Source organism: Nyctibius grandis, chromosome 8 (genome assembly GCF_013368605.1).
Source record: "Nyctibius grandis isolate bNycGra1 chromosome 8, bNycGra1.pri, whole genome shotgun sequence".
Taxonomy (NCBI): Eukaryota; Metazoa; Chordata; class Aves; order Nyctibiiformes; family Nyctibiidae; genus Nyctibius; species Nyctibius grandis.
This window is the reverse complement of record NC_090665.1, coordinates 46671395-46690094: the sequence shown is the minus strand read 5'-3', so window position 1 is coordinate 46690094 and position 18700 is coordinate 46671395. Positions and strand designations below refer to the sequence as shown.

At 40.0% G+C, this 18700-nt stretch overlaps 1 protein-coding gene across 12 annotated transcripts in view; it reads right to left on the bottom strand.

Annotated features, from left to right (window-relative positions):
• Nucleotides 1-18700, bottom strand: part of NFIA (nuclear factor I A) — a 255532-nt gene that overhangs the window by 38727 nt on the left and 198105 nt on the right. For 6 of the 12 annotated variants that reach the window (XM_068406921.1, XM_068406923.1, XM_068406926.1 and 3 more), the window contains 2 exons: nt 14807-14935; nt 1615-1793 (listed from right to left, as the gene is read on the bottom strand). In XM_068406921.1, the coding sequence (XP_068263022.1) occupies nt 1615-1793; nt 14807-14935 (308 nt within the window). The remainder of the gene's footprint in view (nt 1-1614; nt 1794-14806; nt 14936-18700) is intronic. The other 6 variants (XM_068406928.1, XM_068406930.1, XM_068406931.1 and 3 more) reach the window with 3 other exon arrangements.

The following is an 18700-nucleotide window of genomic DNA, read 5'->3' as shown; positions in this document are numbered from 1 at the left end:
ATGATGAGATCACTTTCGACAGCACTCCACAAATTGATCTCACTGCAGTTCTTCTGGCACTGAGCATTGGCTTTTCCATTGATGATAAAAGCTCAGCTTTAAACACAGATCCATATTCTAAGTACTGCTAAAGAAAATAATATTTTAATTCCTGTTAGGGTTTCCATTAGCCTGAATTACTGGGGACAAAATACTCATACTTGGCAAGTGCGTGGGACCTTATTTTCATTTCACCTGCTAAAGCACTGACAAAAGGCCTTAAAGTCGTGTAGGTGCAAATCACACTTGTGCTAGAGTAAAAATGGTCCAGGGCATAAATAAGACTCAAATTCATCCTCATTTAACTTAACAGCACTCCCACTGACTTCAAAGACTGCAGTTACCAGTGTCTGCAGCAAGAAGCAATCCTTCAGGGATATTTATTTTTCCACCATCCAGTACCTTTAATAAACTAATATATTAGTGACATCTCTCAAACACTATCTTGTCTCACAATTAGGTCCCTTTCCTGCCAAGAAGACCCCTGCTGCATGTTCATTGTGAGTGTGCTAACAGTTCATAATGCTGAATGGTTTGGGATAAATTAAGCAAATGAATACTCAAGGAAAAAGAAAAGCACTATATTGATTTGTTGTCTAGACATAAATGTATCTGCTAACATATTGCAGACATTATTCAAAGCCAGTACTGGCTGGAATAAGTAGAGTCAGGTTTTCTGCTAGGGAAAGGAAAGCACCGAGAACAATATAGCTTATTAAATAAGTGTAATAAATTAGATGCTAATAATTAAACTAATTCTCATTAACACTTTCAATCGTGTGTATGTCAGGAGAGAAATAGTAATTTTGCCAGTTATTACTTCATTGGCTGGAAAAAGTTACATGCATTACATTTCATGAAATATTCAGAACATTATTTTAGATTTGATTTACATAAAATTTATAAATTCTGTATTTGACTGGAACGCTATTTCAATAATAGCAAGATGATTCACTTTATTTGATTAAACAAAAATGAAAATGGTTATTTGAAGCTTTGGAACTCTGCTTAATTTTTCATAGAGATAAGGGGAAAAGATAACTGCTTACAGAAATAACAAACCATAATAAACTGTACTTTTAACATCTCGAGTTCAAGTACTGGTCAACTTGATCTAAAGTGCTATAAGGCAGTATTTTTTTTTTAATGAACTTAGCTGATCTGAAACATCTGTTTCTCACCCTCCCTTTTCCTGCTCCTTCCCCCCCACTCTCCCCTGAACTTCAAAAATAATTAATAAAAATTATTCCGCCTTCATATTTTGTTAACCCTCGTTCCACTAGGGTTACAACGCATGCAGCAAAGTCATTTGTGGAGGGACCCAAAAGGTCACTCTATCACCGGCTTCTCTGACAGTTTAAGTTAATTTCACCACAATGTGGTCGAGTGGTTTTTTGGGGAGGTTTTTTGTTGTTTTTTAAAATATTTTTGCAGTAGCAGCAATTTTTTTTTTTCTTCCAACAACTATTCAAGGTGTGTTCCTGTATGCAACATGCTGTTAAAATAATCCCATAATCCCATGGTTAATTTTACATAGGACAAACACTTCTGAAGAAAGAAAAACGGCTTCCTTACATTTAGGAACCCCACCTGTCCAGCCTGCTGACCAGCGTCGGGGCAGACAAGTTGGACAAACTCTTTCAGAGTCTCCTGAGGATGATAGCGGATTGCTGGGTGTGAGAAGTATGGCCCAGGCTGTTGAATAATGGGTGATGTTGGAAAATGAAGAGTCGATGGTGTTGCATGTGGACTTGCTATAGGAAAGAAAACAAAGAAGTTATAGAGAGTTTTGCCTTTGGAAAATAAAACAGTTTAAATCTACCGTAGTTTTACTTTTAGTCTCTTTTAAAATGTACAGTATTGTTTATACATCTGATCTTCACAATTAATATATTAGACCACATTGTGTCCTACACTCGCTTCATCTAGATCCTGAAAACAAACGGAGCCAGACATTTTAAAGGATTTTCTGTGGTTTTAGTGGACACGTATAAAGGAATGAGCAGTCCTTTGTAAAAGTGAAAACTATTCATCACCTTAAGAGCAGTCCTCATCAATCAGGCAATAAAAAATGTATTTGGGAGATTAGGGTTGATTTAATTGACATTTCATATAACTTGGATTTGCACATATGAATCCATTTTATATTGTACTATAAATGGTTGATAATTTAAAGATGGTCTAACGCTTCCTGTTGTTGGGGTTTTTTTTCCACCTCAGTTTAGGAACATTTATTTTAAGTAACGTGTTTTCATCTAATGAACATGCACAAAGCGGCAAGATCGTTTTGAAAATTACATTTACATTTCTCCCAAATAATGTTAGGCTCAGACCTTCAGCAAGCCTCCAGCTTGCATTCAGGGATGAAGTTTAATTTGGTGAATTTATGGGCCAACAAGCCAGCTGGAAAATGTACTACAGTGCAGGTGTAAAGGTGTAATGTACACAAGCCCATCGGCAATGACAGATTTTACCCTCAGCTGATTTCAGCAGAACTACAAGTGCAGCTGAAGAGCCTTGTGCTTTCCTACGTTATGTGACACCTTTGCCCAGTTCCTTGGCCTTGAAGATACATTGGGTTGCACCCTTGTTAGCTAACAATGCTTCCCACTGTTAGTAGTCACCACGAGGTAGTAACTGCTGCCGTTCATCATGCTATGAATTCTCCCTTTCCTCTCTAAAACGAGAATTCATTTTTCCTTTAGAGTGGCCAATTAATCTGGTCGAGCAGAAGCTCATCTGTAAATCATAGTTTATTTCTCACCAAACAGTCATCATTACAGCCCTGTTGCTCCCTTGGCGTGGCAGCTTCGTAATCTTTCAAGAGTGTCCATGTGCATATATTGCACTTGTATACCACACATAACCGATTAGATAAAGGCTATGCAAGGGAGGTAATATCCTACAGAAACTCATGTGTTGACTTTGAAGTAAGTTAAATATACAAGAGGGGAAAAAAAGCCTTTGGCACTTCTGGAAAAATTGGAGAGATGCAGGAAAGTCAACTAAAATAAAATACAAACGAGCAAACACTCATTTCATGAACAATGTTAGGAAAAAGGCCTCAGTTAAATAAAAGCTAAAATCTGCTTCTTAGTCTTGCTCATCACCAGTTTAATAATATGACACTTCATTAATAATTTTTTTCTTAAGCATTATTAAACCATTAGCAAACTCAGAGCCTGAAGACATGGATAAAACATGAACTCAGAGACAGCAGCAAGGAAACCTACTGCATTATCCTATAAACATTCATGAAGGGTTGGCTGGGCAGCACTTCTATGTACTTCTTTCTCCACTACTGGATAGGAATGATTGCTTTGACACTACCAACAAAACCAGCTGCGCTCATGTCTGGGGTGCTGATATGGGATGAACATGAAGCTCTCATCCTTGCCATGAAAAGCCCCCCTGTAACCTGTTAATCCCACGAGTCTTCCCACTCTGCTCCCCTCAATACTGTTTAAAATATTCACAACAGAAAGAGAAATGCATACTAAATGTGTGGTACTAAACGGGAAAACACCACTGAAAGAAAGAGTGGAGATGTGGAACCGAAAGGTAGCATTCAGCCTCAACTATCTCTGATCAAAGCAGATGTACATCCAGTGAAGCTCTTCTGATAGCACGGGCTATACCCAGCTCATAACAGCTAGATACTGTGGCATGTGGGCTGAACTGGAAGACAGCGTCTTCCCACAGCCGTGCTAGCTCTGCAATGCTGCTCTTGGGAGAAGGAAACAAGAAGCAGCATATCCCACACTCCTTGTTATGGAAATGTTGACAGTTATTCCATGGCCAAGGCAAACACCTGTGTGCCCAGCCTGTTCAACCTGTCTGCACATCTGGGCTTATCTCTTGTTTTTTACAAACCTAGTTAATTATTTCTTGTTCACTTTTAAGACAAATAGTTTCGTTCTGAGTTTGCATCTTAAATTATGGTATATCTGAAAACTCTTCAGATAAAGAACCCAAATCTTCAAAGGAAGAAATGAAGGCTATTTTCCTGTCCCCAAACGCCTGGGAGAGGCTGTAACTTTGAAGTGTGCTATTAAAGGTAGAGATAATGTGGGATTCACCGTAGTAAATGTGGGTGTCTACCATGGAGCTAATTATCTTAGAATCAACAGAGAACTAAACAGAACTAATGGTCTCTAAGGAGCTGTTCATCTCACCCAAAACCAGACCACTGCCTTTGACTAGACTTCATTGACCACACTGAGTGGGTCACCAGTGGATGTGAAGGGAGCCCACCGGTACCAGCTCCGAGGTAGATACCTCCATTCTACGCACACACCTTCAGCTGGGTGAATTCCACATAAAGCGTCAGCCTCTGATCTCACTTAAACCAGCCCCTGAGGTGTAACTGCTTTAATGACACTTACATCATAGCCACTTCATGGGTATGAATGTATCATCACCTTCTCCCGGAAGAAACAGTCATTTTAGAGCTTGTAAAAATATTTTGCCGCTAATATTTGTTCAACAAAAGTTGGTGGTAATCATTTTGATGACTACAACAAAATTTTTATTTTATAAAATAAAAATATCCTTCCTCTCTTTCTTCATATCTCCTTTTATAGTTCCCCCTTTCCTTGTATGCCAAATGAAAGATGAAGGATGAAGATAAAAGTGAGGAATGACGATTTATGTGGCAAACTTCTAATTAAGTAAAAAATAGATTGGGATTTTTTTAAAACATTTATGAAAAAAAATTTAGCACCAGCTCTGTTGATACTATTTGAAATTGTTATGCAACTGCACTGTCCTCTGTACACATCTGGGAATAAATTCCTTTTCTTCCACTGGGTGATAAGGAGATAGAAATACTATTTCAATCAAACAAGAAGGAATAAAAAATTGTACCGAGGGAACATGTGGAAATTCAAAGCTAGGCCTGAGACCACCCTGTATTTAGCTTTTCCAAGATATGGCTCTTCATTTAGTAATTTGATTTGCTATATGAAAGATGTCTTATGGTCATTAGAAATATTCATAGGCATGTAAGTATTGGGTCTTTCTCTGTCGCCTTGACCTCCTCAGCATGTCAGGGTGATCTTCCCACAGAGAGAGAGAAGAAAAATGAATGCAGAAATGATCAACAATAATTCAGGAAGGTAAAGTGCCGCAAGAAGGAGAAAGTGGCTCCTCTTCAGTCTTGGCCAACTCCTCAGCACAGCCTCGAAGGGCTTTCTGCTGATCATGGGAAAGACTGGGGGAAGGAAACAAGACTGAATAGGCATCAGTCCTCAGTCTGTGCCATATATTGATGCATCAGGTTAATTTTCTCAGAGTAGAGGGATTAGCATAAGAAGTAACGAATGGAATAAGGATCTCCAAAAGGTTTGTTTTTGCAGTGTCTGGCTAGGAAATACCACATTTCTCAAGTGGCAAAAGAAAGGGCTGTTTGATCAGAGGAAGCACCTACTACTATTAAACTGATCAACCTCACAAGTGTGCCTGCCTTATACTACAGAGAGGGAATTACATGCTAAAGTCTAAAAACTGCTGGCCCAGATACAGATCACTACTCTGATAGCTGTATTGTGGTCACCAACTCCGGTATACGCAAAAATGGACTTTCAAACAAGTTCTGAGTGCGGAACACAACCATGTTCCCAAATACATGGATCCTCACAAACATTTTTAATCAGTTAAAGGACGTGAGGTAGGGGAGCAGGTTGCTATTTGCCCTGTTTGCCTCTAAAAGGGGCAAGTGACCATGGGCAAGCCCCTTCAGTCATGATTTTCACAAATGCTTAAGAAAAATTATTAAGTCATTGCTTCTGAAAACCATACCTACAGTGATGCAAGTTTTCCTGTGTATAAGAAGAGGCTATTACTACTTATGTGCTTCTTATGGGATATTACAAGTCTCAATCAGTGATTGTAAATTCTTTGAGATCTTCAAGTAGAAGATAAAACAGGTCTTTGTCTATTATTTATTTACTTATTGACTTATTATTTATGTATCCCTAAGCAGCTCCATGCTGCCAAACCATATTTTTCTTGGCGTCTTTCAGCCTGTGACATTTATAGTTTATTACTGACCTCACTAAATGACATAAAATACAAGTTCTTCAACCTATGAAAATACGTGTATTCCAGATCACAACTTCATTTCTACCTGCTGTAGGTATGGAGGAGTTGGACTATCTGGCGTTATTAAATCTATTATTTGGCGGGGGGGGGGAGGGGGGTTGGAGGCAGGAATTATCCTTCCATCTCGAGGCAAGCATAAATATTTCAAAGCACACATGATTCTAATTCCATTGAAGCTCATCTGAAACATCCCAGACTTTTTATTGAAAATGAGATGATAATGTATGGTGGCCTGCAACAGATATACCAGTACTTTAGAACTACTGCTATAGGGCCAAGTAATTATGCAGTACAGCTGTTGCGTGCTATGCTGGATTTTTCAGTGTTTTATGAGTTCATGGTGCTGTGCAGCACAGAAGTAAGAGGATTTTTCAGAAGGCTGAATTCAAACATCTGATTATGCAGGCCAGTCTTGTCTTTTCCCTTCTTGATTTGTAGCAGCCAATAACAAACTGAGTAACTAATAAAATAAGTTGCATTCATTGATTAGGTGAGCACTTCACATGTCTAAGGCAAATGAAGAAGAGCCAAAATTGTGAATTCTGTTCAACTGAATGATCAGATAATAAAGAATCAGTTAATTTGAAACAGGTTATAGTTTTCGTCAGATATTTAGTACCCTTCTCAGGCCCTCCTCCTGGAACAAAGGAGCAGTCCTAATAAAGATGCATGGGATCCTTTCTCCCAGGGAGCGCTCACTGATGTGGTAAAGGGACTTCACGATCGCACCTGCAGTGCTCAGACAGATTTCTCCACCAGCACAGCCCAACATATGGGGGAGACATATTGATCCATCCACCTTCCATCTCCTCTTCCAAAAAGCCTTGCCAGACCCTTCAAGTCCAGATGACTAGATGAAATTTCTTTCTTCATAAAGTTGTTTGAAGTCTTCGAAAGGGTCATTTAGTGTTGCTCTTCTGCTCAGGAAAAGCCTACTATTACCCTGCACTCCTCGCCTGTTCAGAGAAGTAGTGGTGTGGGGAATCAAAAGTGCTGTTCATTCTCACAGGCACAAGGGCTAGACCATCAGACCAGGCCAACAGTGGATTGGCTTCACTAGGGCACAATGCTCAGCTACCTCCTCTATAAAGTGATAATTAAGTTTACTAATAGCTCATTAAACATTGATCAATCTTCCTAGAAATAGTAACATTATAATCATAATGAAACAGGATCATTTTTATCAGCTTGTTTTTGAGGCCATTATAATTGGCTTCATTACAATTAAGAAAGTATTTTTTTAAAAGTCATTTCCCTGGAAATGTTATAGAACAGTTTGTTCTGCTAGATATTTCCACTTCAGGCTTCTAAGTTGCTTTAACTCCCTGTATGCTGTAAGCTTTCTCCTAGTATTTAAGTGATGCAAGTGTCAGTTCAAATTATGCAAGATGTATCCCACCCTTTGTACCCCAAAGGTACTTATCCTGAAAATTGACCATATTAGAGTACTAATTGGCTAAGCCACCACGCTGGCTGATGTGAAATGCTTTCAAACACCATGAAACAGCTGTGTTTATCGGAAATATGAAGAGTGACTTTTTAATAAGGAGATCTGGCAATAATCCAAATTTGTTGAAAGGAACTTACACTTCTGTGTATAATACAATACAAGAGGTAAAGAATAGAAGCCTAAAACAATAGCTTTAAGCCCACAGATTTTTGTGATGAAAGCAGTTACCCAAACAAGAAAAAAAATAATTAAGAAACTTGGGCTGGGATTTGCAGAGGTCCTGAGAGAATTCATTAACTGCTTTTGAATTTCAATGGGAGCTGCATCCCCGTAACTCTTTCAAAGGTTTCTGAAAGTCCCCATTTTCCTTACTGCCCATTAGGAATAGACTTTAGGGTGATAAATGTAGAGCAACTTCTGATTGAGGTTAGCAAGGACTTGCCTCTACTTAAATATGGAGCTGCTGAGGGTAGGACTGACCAGTCCTAGGATCAGCCCTTTGAAGGGAATTCAGATCAGTGGAAAACTTAATATTGCTTAAGTCCCATAATGGTGCAAAGGGGCTGTTTAATATCATGTCAGTCAGGTCCATGGATGAGCTAAATTCCAGCTGATCCTATCTTGCATTTCCATTTGCAGTGACAAGGCTGGGAAACCATGGGGCGGGCGAACAAAAATAGCCCTTACCCTCTTAGTACGGGTAAAATTGAGGTATCACTGACACTTACTTCCACATTATGTAGGCGAACATAGATGTAACATTCAAAATGTAATATAAACAGCTGACCAATGCAAGGGATATACACAAATACCCTAAATATGATGGATGGAGGATCTGTTCCTGCCCACGGACATCAAAAAGAAGGACTGAACTGCAGAATGTCCACCCCTCAGCGCCAGAAGTCAAGTGCAGGTGGTCGACTAAGCACTGCTGAAGAAACAGACCCACGGTATCTCCAAGTCGGGGCTGGCTATCAGCCCCTTTTTGCTGCTCTGATGAGTGCTATAAGGCACCTGGACCTTTTGTTCAGAAATACTCTTTCTGTAAGAGATTTTGCAGTAGCAAGTGGGAGGCAGAAGGAGATGTTGCCAGGGCCCACGGAGTTCCTAGCAAAAAGAAAAAATGCTTAAAGCTGTGTTTGGGCACAGGGTTTATTGGTGTACTCTGGACTGTGAGTATTACAGGCTGCTTTTGAAAACCTGTAGAGCTGAACGGAGCGCCGGTTCCACATTCTGGCATAGGCAGGGGGCCAGTTTAGTTAGCTATTTTGAGCAGATTGTTTTAAAACATGTCAAAATTCTTCTGCCTTTGGGAGATCAGAATACTACAGAACTGATTGCATAGGTACAGAAATAAAAATCATACCTAGAGAAAGCATTCCTCCCTTCCAAGACCATAGCTAGAGGTCAAAAAAACCCTAATTTAACCTATTTGTAGCATTTCTACTTCACACCAAATGCTGGCAACTTTTGCATATTATAATTGTTTTTAATACATATGATGTATTCCCATATATAAGATAAAAACTGCTGCTAGGAGAATATATCATGTCTTTCTTATAATGAAATGCAGTTGATAAGTTTACAATAGAAATGTAAATTCTCTTAAAAACCACAGCCTTTATGTGTGTGATGATATAATTCTGCTTTGATACCAAAAAGGGCATGGTAATGGAATCTGTGACTTTGGAGTGATATATTGCTGTTAAGTTAATAGGACTCCACATTCCCATTTCTAATATCAGTGTTTTTCCCCCCTTTCATTCTGTAGATGGTAAGCTGATACTACATAAACATTGTTAAAGCTATAGTTCCACGCTACAGTAATTCACTTAACTTTAACATGATTTATGGTTCTGTCAATAGAGGAGGTTGAAAATCCAGAGCTCTGATGCTTAAACATGGGTTCCATATTTAAAGCAATAATGTGCTTTTTGTGTGTGTCTGAAGCTAGAAGAATTTAGCATAAAGCAGAGATAAAAATATTATAGTTCACTGCACTGTTTAAAGCATATAGTTTAACTTCACGGATACATCAAAGAGAGCAAAGAAACTGAACACAGAATCAGTAAAAGCATGGGTAAAATACTTTGTTCCTGCAGTACTTTATTTTCATATTATTTTTTAGGGATGCATGAAATCCTATTAGTATTTTTAACACTCCCCTTTTTTTCATTCTTTTGCTCAGTTAGATCAGCTCCTTTTGTCAGGATGAGTTTAAATCTGGGTCCACTGTGTTAATCACCCCCCATTCTTCTTTCTGGCACTTACCCTCCAGGCATTTTGCCTCTTTAGGAGATTAAGCGACCAAGTCATCTTGTTGCTCTAACATGTCCTCACTGGAGCAACATATTAACACAATTCCTCTGCAAAAGAGCCCTGTTTAGAAGTTTGCTGCAGGGATGACAAATTAACCCAGCATGGTGTCCCACACATCTATCTCAGTACAAATTATTAGTGTAATAGAGCTTTTAGTTATGCATTTATCTAGTAATTATTGAACGGTTATACAAAACGAAGCTGAGCAATCATGGCCCTTTATGAGGCAATCTCAGTGGGTGGCCTTACAGTTAATTTAGGATAGGACTGTCTAAGCAGTTCACTCACACACAAATTAGCTGAACAGCCTGGTCCTTTAAATATTTCCTATGTCACAGGCTAACTCTTTACAATACAACAAAGGTAGAGTTTTAATTACACGGTTCCTGACTTTTGTTTAGCTGAAGCTTTAACCGCTTGCAAGCCTTCCTCTCTGCCCTCCCCTGCCTGGGATATGGGAGTAGGTGGCAGTTTGGGTAGGGTATCTAGTAATTACTAAACCCTGACCTTGAGGCCATCTGTTAGGAAACTGTTTTTCCTTCAGCAACGTATTATTTCAAAGTGAGTGGAGAAAATCAAAATCTTCACTTACACAGTCAGCTATCCTGGCATTGTAAACTGGAGCATTCCTCCACGCTGTCACAAAAGCAACGCTCATCCGTGGGTCAGCGTTATGCTATTTATGGATTCTACTCAACTTTCTTACCTTTGTGGTGTGGCTCTCTCCTCTTTCGGCTGTCTTACATTACCTTCCCCTGATCTGAGGTGGCTGTATCAGAATGAACTTGCACCGCTTTGTTTTTGTCAAAATCCAAAGGAAAGCAGAAGGTTACGTTAGTCTGCCAGCTGCCAGCATCGAGGAGCAGCCATGGAGAGTTGTATGGAATAGGGTATTACAAAATGTCCTTTTACACTGCGTGGCTCTAGAGTGAGTTAGCAGGAATTATCACTCTGATTCACTTGAAGCTGGCTGACAGGACAGCTAACAGGCAACTCTGTGAAGAATTCTGGTGACCCTGTGGAGAATTTTCATAGAGAAGGGCACAATGTCTTCCCAGACATGTGACATAAAGTTTTTGCCACTTTGGCATGAACAGAGAGTACTATCCTGCAGAGTTTCCCTGGTAGCTCTTGTCCTGATAAAAATCTCAATGGCAATGCTTATTATGGAGGAAATTAATATAATGGGAACCACTCCACTACTTGACTTTCATCCCTTCTTCTCTTTCTGCTCACACACCCACTTCCTTGGGTTCTTCCCTTTGTGCTCTATTTCTCGTTTCTCGTAATTGTATTTCTCCTTCATTCATCTTCCTAACATACCATCTCATTCTTGTTTTTTTTTCTTTCCTTGCTTTTTGGCTTGCAGGATCTATGCTGTCATATTCTGTGGAAATGCTTGAATGCTCTACAGCAGAGGCTGCCGTATATCCTAGGTTTACAAGATCGTGGTCAATTGAACATTTTCGGCTCCAGCTCCAGATACAAAGTCATTAGAGTGTAAGTAAGAATACATGGAAACCTAGAACCACTTATGTAAACACTGCTGTCACCCATAGCATTTAAATCCTTCGCTGTCTGGTAAAGAGTTCAAGTGGGCTAATGTCTGGGAAACTTTGTAAGATGCCAGCAATACATGATGGCTTTGCAATACTGGAGTACTGTGGTGAGCTACACTGGCCACCAAATAATCTAACTTGCAGGTAACAAAAGTATGCTGCGTAGGAGATAGAGATCTAACTGCTTGGATCTGCAATGCTTTGAAATAAATTCTAAAACTGATAGTGATGCTAAAGCCACCCTATAGGTGATCAATTTACCATCTGCCAGACACCGAATCCTAACCACACTGGTCCAGAGAAGACATATGGTGCATTCATAGAGTCATGCCCAAAAAACTGCCATCATCAAGTGAGGCTCCATGAATCACTTTGCTAGCTTATCACCAAAGAAACTTGGATCTTACCACCATCTGTTGGAACTACTGAGGAGTCACTGAAGCATTGGCATCCATGCGCCAGCACTCACTGCACATCTGGTCCTTTGGTCAGCCAGCTCAGATCCTCTCTGCTGGCTACTGCCCAGCTGGGTTGAGTACTGGCAGCAGCACCAATGCAGACAGGAAACTAGTGCACAGCCTTCCACAATGTAGTACAGTACAGAGAATTTCATGAGAACAGAGGTTTTCCAATTGGTTCATCGAATGGAGCACCTTATATCTAAGAAATCCTCTTAAGGATCTACTCCTCCTCCAAGCAAGTTTTGTTTCCAAAATGACTCATTGTGGGGATCACTGGGAAGGGCACTCAGTATCCTGGGATACCCCAGCATAAGACGTGCACTGTGTTCGAAGGAATGTTTGGAAGTGTGTGAAAGATCCGGGAATATTCCTGAGAAGTTATAAATCACTGGTTGTCAATGACAACACCTGCCATGAATAGTCTACAGCTTCTTCTCTGCTGTCTGTTTTGATCATGCTTTACAAATGCATCTCATATACGCATCCAAGTGATAAACTTGCACATATGAACATCAGAAGGAGATTGAACCTTCTTGTTATCATCAGTTGGCTGAGGAGCTTACTCTGATGGTGACCTACTTACTCATGACATTCCTTTCTCTGAAATATCTCTGCAGACTGAAGATTAAATCCTGCTCTTACTTTTCTGAAGACCACTCAGGATGACCTGCCACTGAGCATTTACATAATGCATATGTATCCAAAGAGAGTGCAACACGTGTGTACTATGCTATACCTATCATTTCTGCAGAAAGGTACAACTTCCAGTAACTAATGGTGGATATGAATTGCTCAAAGATTATACCCTCTTATATGACTGCATTGTTGCCACTTTTGATACCTGAAAAGCTTCTCTCTTCTGCTTACTGTCCTAAAGTACACTGGAGGCAATGGGATAAAGAACAAAGCTGGATTTGCAGAAAATAATCCATCTCAGTATATTACCCTTTACTAACAGAACGATTGTTGTAGAAGAGAACGAAGCACAGCCAGTGTGCTGTGGAAGAAGAATACTGAAGAGGAATGTCCAAAAAGAACAAAGAATGAAGTCTGGAACAAGATTTTTCCACGATGATGACACTTAAAGAATCCATGGATGGATTCAGAGGGATTTTTTCCTGAAAGTCTGTAAGACTGTTTGTGAACAAGTATAAAATAGAAGATGCTTCTAAATGATGTTGCAGAAGAAGAGTTTTGGTTAACTTGTTAGGAACCACAATGATTAGAAACTGTGTTACTTCTTTGTGGAGTTAGTAAAGACATCTCCTTCCAAACAAACAAAATTTGGGAACTGTAATCATTGTATTTGCTCTTTCAAATTCTGGCTGTCTTTTAATGTTCTTCTCACACAGCCCATGGATATTCCCTGGTGCACAGAAAAAGTCTTGTGAAAACAGACTGCAGATGAGATTTAAACAAGATCTCACCAGTGATACATTTCCTCTCTCAACCACACAAAAATCCAAAATACAGAGGGTCTAAACAGGGGCAGACAAAGGCATTCAATGATCTTAAAAAATAAGTGTGAGGTAAAACATAGCTAAATAAAGAAAGGCCTATTAACTAATCAATCAACAACTCAAATCTCAAGGCTCAACTTCTAAAGACAGGAATTCAGTCAGCTGATGTGCAGTGAATATGATGTTAATGGAACACTCATATTATTCATACTTATATCACCAATTATCAAGGCTTTTAAAAGAAGATATATTTGCCAGATAGCTCAGACCCAAATTTCAAGGGAAATCGGTACAGAACTTAGATGCCTAAATATCTTCTGAGGACCTAGGTGTGTGCCTAAGGGTAATAAATAATTTTATAGGATTAACCACAACAAATCAAACTACAATGAGTAGATTTAACAAAGCACAAAACCCCATGAAGCGCAATTCTGACCTCGCTTCAACTCAGTGCAATTCCACTACTTCACACCGCATCACCCGGCCTGTGCAGACAAAGAGGCTCCTCCTGGTTTATGCTGCCCTCAGTAAAACCACACTAATGGCAAACAGACATTTCAAAATAATTTCTAGTATGAATTGCTAATATGTCTTTTTATGCTTCGCCATTCGACCAATTCTTTAATAATCTTCTTTAAATGAGACAAAATCTCATAGCAGAAAGAAACATGTCACAACCATTCATTCCTATTTTTACATCTTCCAAAGAGGTTTGTAAGAAGATTCATTCATTTGTGTATATTACTATGCCCAAGTGAGTTCCTTTCCAAATGTGAACCGAGTATTGCATTTAGTTTTCTAGGCTAAATGCAAATGCATCTTTCTAACAAAAATGTATAAGCACATCTGGACCCAGAGCACATCTCTCTTATTTGGAAAGTCAGTCAGAAGAGTACTGTGAAGAAAACCAGCCAAAGCACTGCAGGAACCAACTCCAAAGCAGTCCCCTAACAAGGTGGTTCTTCAGCACACTTGATACCAACAACACTAGCGCTAAGTGACTGGCAGAAACAAAGCCATAGGACAGGCATGGTTCAGAAGTGAGTGATAGGTCCCTGTCTCGAGCAGTTAGGCTGAACCTATGATATGAATGGACACAAGCAGAAGACACTCTCTGTAACACATTCTGTCCCTTTCCCCACCCTCTTCAAACAAAAGCCCAAGCCCCCCGAAACCAGCGTTTCCACCTTAGACACTGCTGAATGGTCATCAGGAGTTTTACCACACAGCCCAGCCTAGCAAAACCAAACGCAGGTCTTGACAACTAAAACCTCCGGGTTATCAAGCTCCTGAAGCACAGCTTCTCGCTGGGTGGGTCACACGTGGCGATGACGTTCCGTGGAAAGGCGCTGGGACGGACAGTGGGTGCCGTGGCTAACGTTTAAGCTGCCTGGGGGCTCTTGGGTTAGGCCTCACCTCTGGGTCCTGTAATGACAGGTCGATGGTGCTGTGTGAAAGCCGTTCCAAGGGAGGAGGTCTGCGAAGGCGAGGGACTGCTGAAACCAGACTTCTCTGACTTCTTTAATGTAGTTGGCGATGGCATTCCTGGCAAGAATGATTGATAAGTGCAATTTAATAATGCTAGGTCATGGAACGACAGCCTATGCATTGTGAAAGTGGGTGCAGAAGCAGCTAGGTAAACTTAAAGGACAAATGAAACGGAATACAACAGCAAGCCGAAAGCTCACTTTATTGTGGTCTTTTTTGAGGCAGAAGCGGCCGTGGTTCACTCTGAGCAACGAGTACTAAAAGGCAGCCATATTTTTCTTTTAAATCTGAAACGTGGATAAGATGCAGCTTATTATTGCTACTGAAACCTACTCTGCTTTATTTTTAGAAATCTGTAATAGCTGGAGCATTTGGATTTTTACAGGCTTTTTATGAGTTCTGTCTTTCACTCACTGGTTTAGTAGACTATTGCAAATGGATCTTTTAAATGTGCTGCACGACTCAAGGCACAACTAGAGAATGAAGTTTTCTGAGTTCAAACTCTGCCTCTCCTTACTCTCTTGACTTCAAAGGTATTTGAAAGTAATATATTTATGTGGTTCCCTTTTGCTTTCAAATTTTTTTAAAGGGTGAATGGTATTTGTGTCTTGATATTAGAAGCCACACTGGAATTACTTCAGAGTTGTTATTATGCCCTTGAACTATATCAAAGGCTTCCAATGAAAATCAGAGTTAAGTTGCCATTGGGTGAAACCTCTCCCGTGGACAGGCAGAAATGGGGTAACGCTAATAGGATCGGTTCGTTATACCCTGGAAGAGTGACTCCTGGTGATACCGTATCAAGCCCGTGGCACTAAAGAAATCAGTGGGATGAATATATTGCAACAGGCTCTTAAAATCCGAGCCTTTTCTGCGTATGATTTATGCTCGGATAAAAGAATATTACAACATATGGATGAAGAATATATATGTGTGCCTGTATTATTCTCTATATTTTTATAGTTCTAGAGGCATATGGGTATCCTGATTATCTGCACATACTCTGAAAACACATAATTTCCAGTATATACAGTACATCAGACATTTTGCATCTCCGTAGGGATACAGCAAAACAAAGGTGCAGAATAGTTGAGGTTTCAGGTGCAAAAGTAAAATATCAGATAATGTGGAAGTTGAGCTTCCACTAGCAAAGTCATTCAACCTTATTTCCAACTCTGTATTTTATAGAATTTAATTGTTAAAAAGTAAAGAGAGAGGCCTGGACAATATTATCTCTAGGCAATATTATTAACTTTATATTTAATAACACTAGTTTTATAGTCCCTGGGATGTTGATTGCAATATGCAGGAGCCTTCTTGTACTTTATATGCTGCACTGCTGGGGTCTTAATGGTTTCAGTGAGGGTTTGCAGTTTATATTTCATAAAGTTAAATAAAGTAAGGGAGTGGTTAGAGTTCCAGTGTTGTACTTGCAGCTTTCTGTCTCGAAACTGTTTGCTACAAGGGTTTGCTGTTGCGTTGGCTTTTTGCTCATAGCAAGAAAGGTTACATATTTAATCTTTTAAAAATAGAAGTTTAGAACTGACAGGCGATTGTGCAAGAAAAATACTGGGTTGTTTTTTTTTTTTTTTCATATTGGTCTTAAGGACTTTGGAGTAGGGACAAAAGCAAAAAGAGTTGGTTCAGTTTGGGGGCTAAGAGGGAAAAGGAGACTGAACTAAGGTGTTTCAATGCAATATTCCAATGCAGCCTGCTGAATTTCTGCTCAAACGGCATGTTGGGATGTAACTTAGTTATTGCTCTGAGTGTCCATATTCAGGACAAGGACACTCAAAAGAAGTAAAGGTGCTGCTGACCCAGATTTCCTTATGATAGAGGAACTGGGGACGGAAACACCAAATGAGTGTCAACCTAAACACAAAGCCAAGGGTCAGCAGCAATAGTTGTGCAGGGCTGTGGAAGGGGCTAGGTTTGCCCCCCAGGAAGCTTTTAACGTAGCTGCCTCCATCCCTCTAAGTGCAAAATATCACGGACAGAAGAAGTGGCTGTTTATGCACAGGGAATATCACCCTAAAATACGCCTACTTGTGAGCTGCTCTAACTGCACGGTCTTGCAGCACTCTTGCATGGAGGCACAAGGCCCCGTGCACAGCCCATGAGCAGAGACCCGGGAGGGGACAGGAGTGCCTGTGCCCTGGGCCAGCAGCGGAGGGCGTGGAAGGAGTGAGGTCTCTAAGTCTATGCACTGTACGGTTCAGCTGGCTCATGAAATCCCTCGCCTCCCCTCTAGCTGCATGTCCTCTAGGTTATGGGAAAGATGATCAAGCTTCTGAGAAAGTGAAGAAGCTGTTCTTTTACCCCTATGCTAAAAAACCTGCTTGACTCATCTAAACCAGGGCAGAGAACAGTGGAATATGGTTTAAAGCTGTAGCAAGTTCATGTGATTGTGTCCAAACACTGGAACTTGAGGAGCTACAACAAAGCTGATGAATGACCTTGCACTGGGGCAATGCTGAGCAGTGTCATGTTCATATGGAGATGGATTTTATAAGGTCGAGGCAGCTGTTTTCATGTGAAAATAGAGATTTTAATGTAACACTATGTTGTAAAAATGCGTAGAAAGACAAATTGAAGCACTGATAGTTGGTTCCTACTGTTGTTATATTTGTTTGTTATCATCATTCTGATTGCCATTATTATCACTACTTTTTTTTTTTTTTCTAATTTCAGGGTATTCTGAAATGTATTGGTTTGGAACAGTCCAACTCTACCATGTTTTTGTTTTGTTTGAGGTTTGTAATGACACATTTTATTTTGAGTTATCATATCCATCAGATCTCAAGAAAAAAATGGCTGCTTCCTAGTTCAGAAGAATATGCAAACAGGAGCTTAATTACATCACTTAATATTGACCAAGAGAAAGAATAAGATGAGCTTGCCAGCTCATTTCCAAAGCATGTTTTGTCCTTTAAGAGGGGAGGGTATGACAGAAAGTTAGGCAGTGCAAAGCAATTAGCATCATTCACATTTTATGTTGCGCTAGCACGGTGCTCTAGCAGCAAAATTCAAACATTCTTCGAATGGGTTAATAAAAGAAGAAATACAGTCGGCATGCAAGAAAAAGGTTTCCAAGAACAAGCCAAAATATGTCCCATTCTTCTAAATTTATCACAGCCATGTCACATTATCCTTGAGACTGCCAGGAATGTCAATTTTTTTGCAATTTAAAAAAAATATCTCATTTAGCACCATATGTTTGGTTAATGTGCCTGATATATCCTGCGTATTCTTTAGTCCATCCATTTCTAATACTCATTTTCCTTTTTTTCCCCTTTGCTAAGCCATATGTTACAATGCTGGTCATTCTATCGAAGCTCCTTTCAGGAGCTGAGAGCGAGAGTGAGGGAACTCAGGTTTAATCACCCAGAAAAATTTAAATCTGATACTACAAGTCTCTCTCTTAGGTAAGCAGTCTCAACACTTGAGTTAGCATTGTAGGTGCCCGGTGCCTATGAGAATCAGGCCACCTCTGAGATGGCACGGTGGATGTTAACAACTGTGAGGCAGGAGCCGAGATAAATGACTAAATATGGAACTAGGTGTTTAATTTTTGGCACCCATGTTTGAGACTCTTGGCTAGTTTTAAAGGTCTTTTGTTTCACACCTAATGAGTTTTAACACATTTAGTGGTCCCTGGTCCGCAGCTTCCCCTCCTGTGTTGCTCAGGGATGCAGGAAATTAAAAAGTTAAAAGTGAAGCTACCCCTGGCAGAGCCCAGGGAGGATGCTGCTGCCTTGCACGGCTTTCCCCAGCATTGTTCCCAAGAGCTAAGGACTACTGGGGACCACTGCACTGAAGACC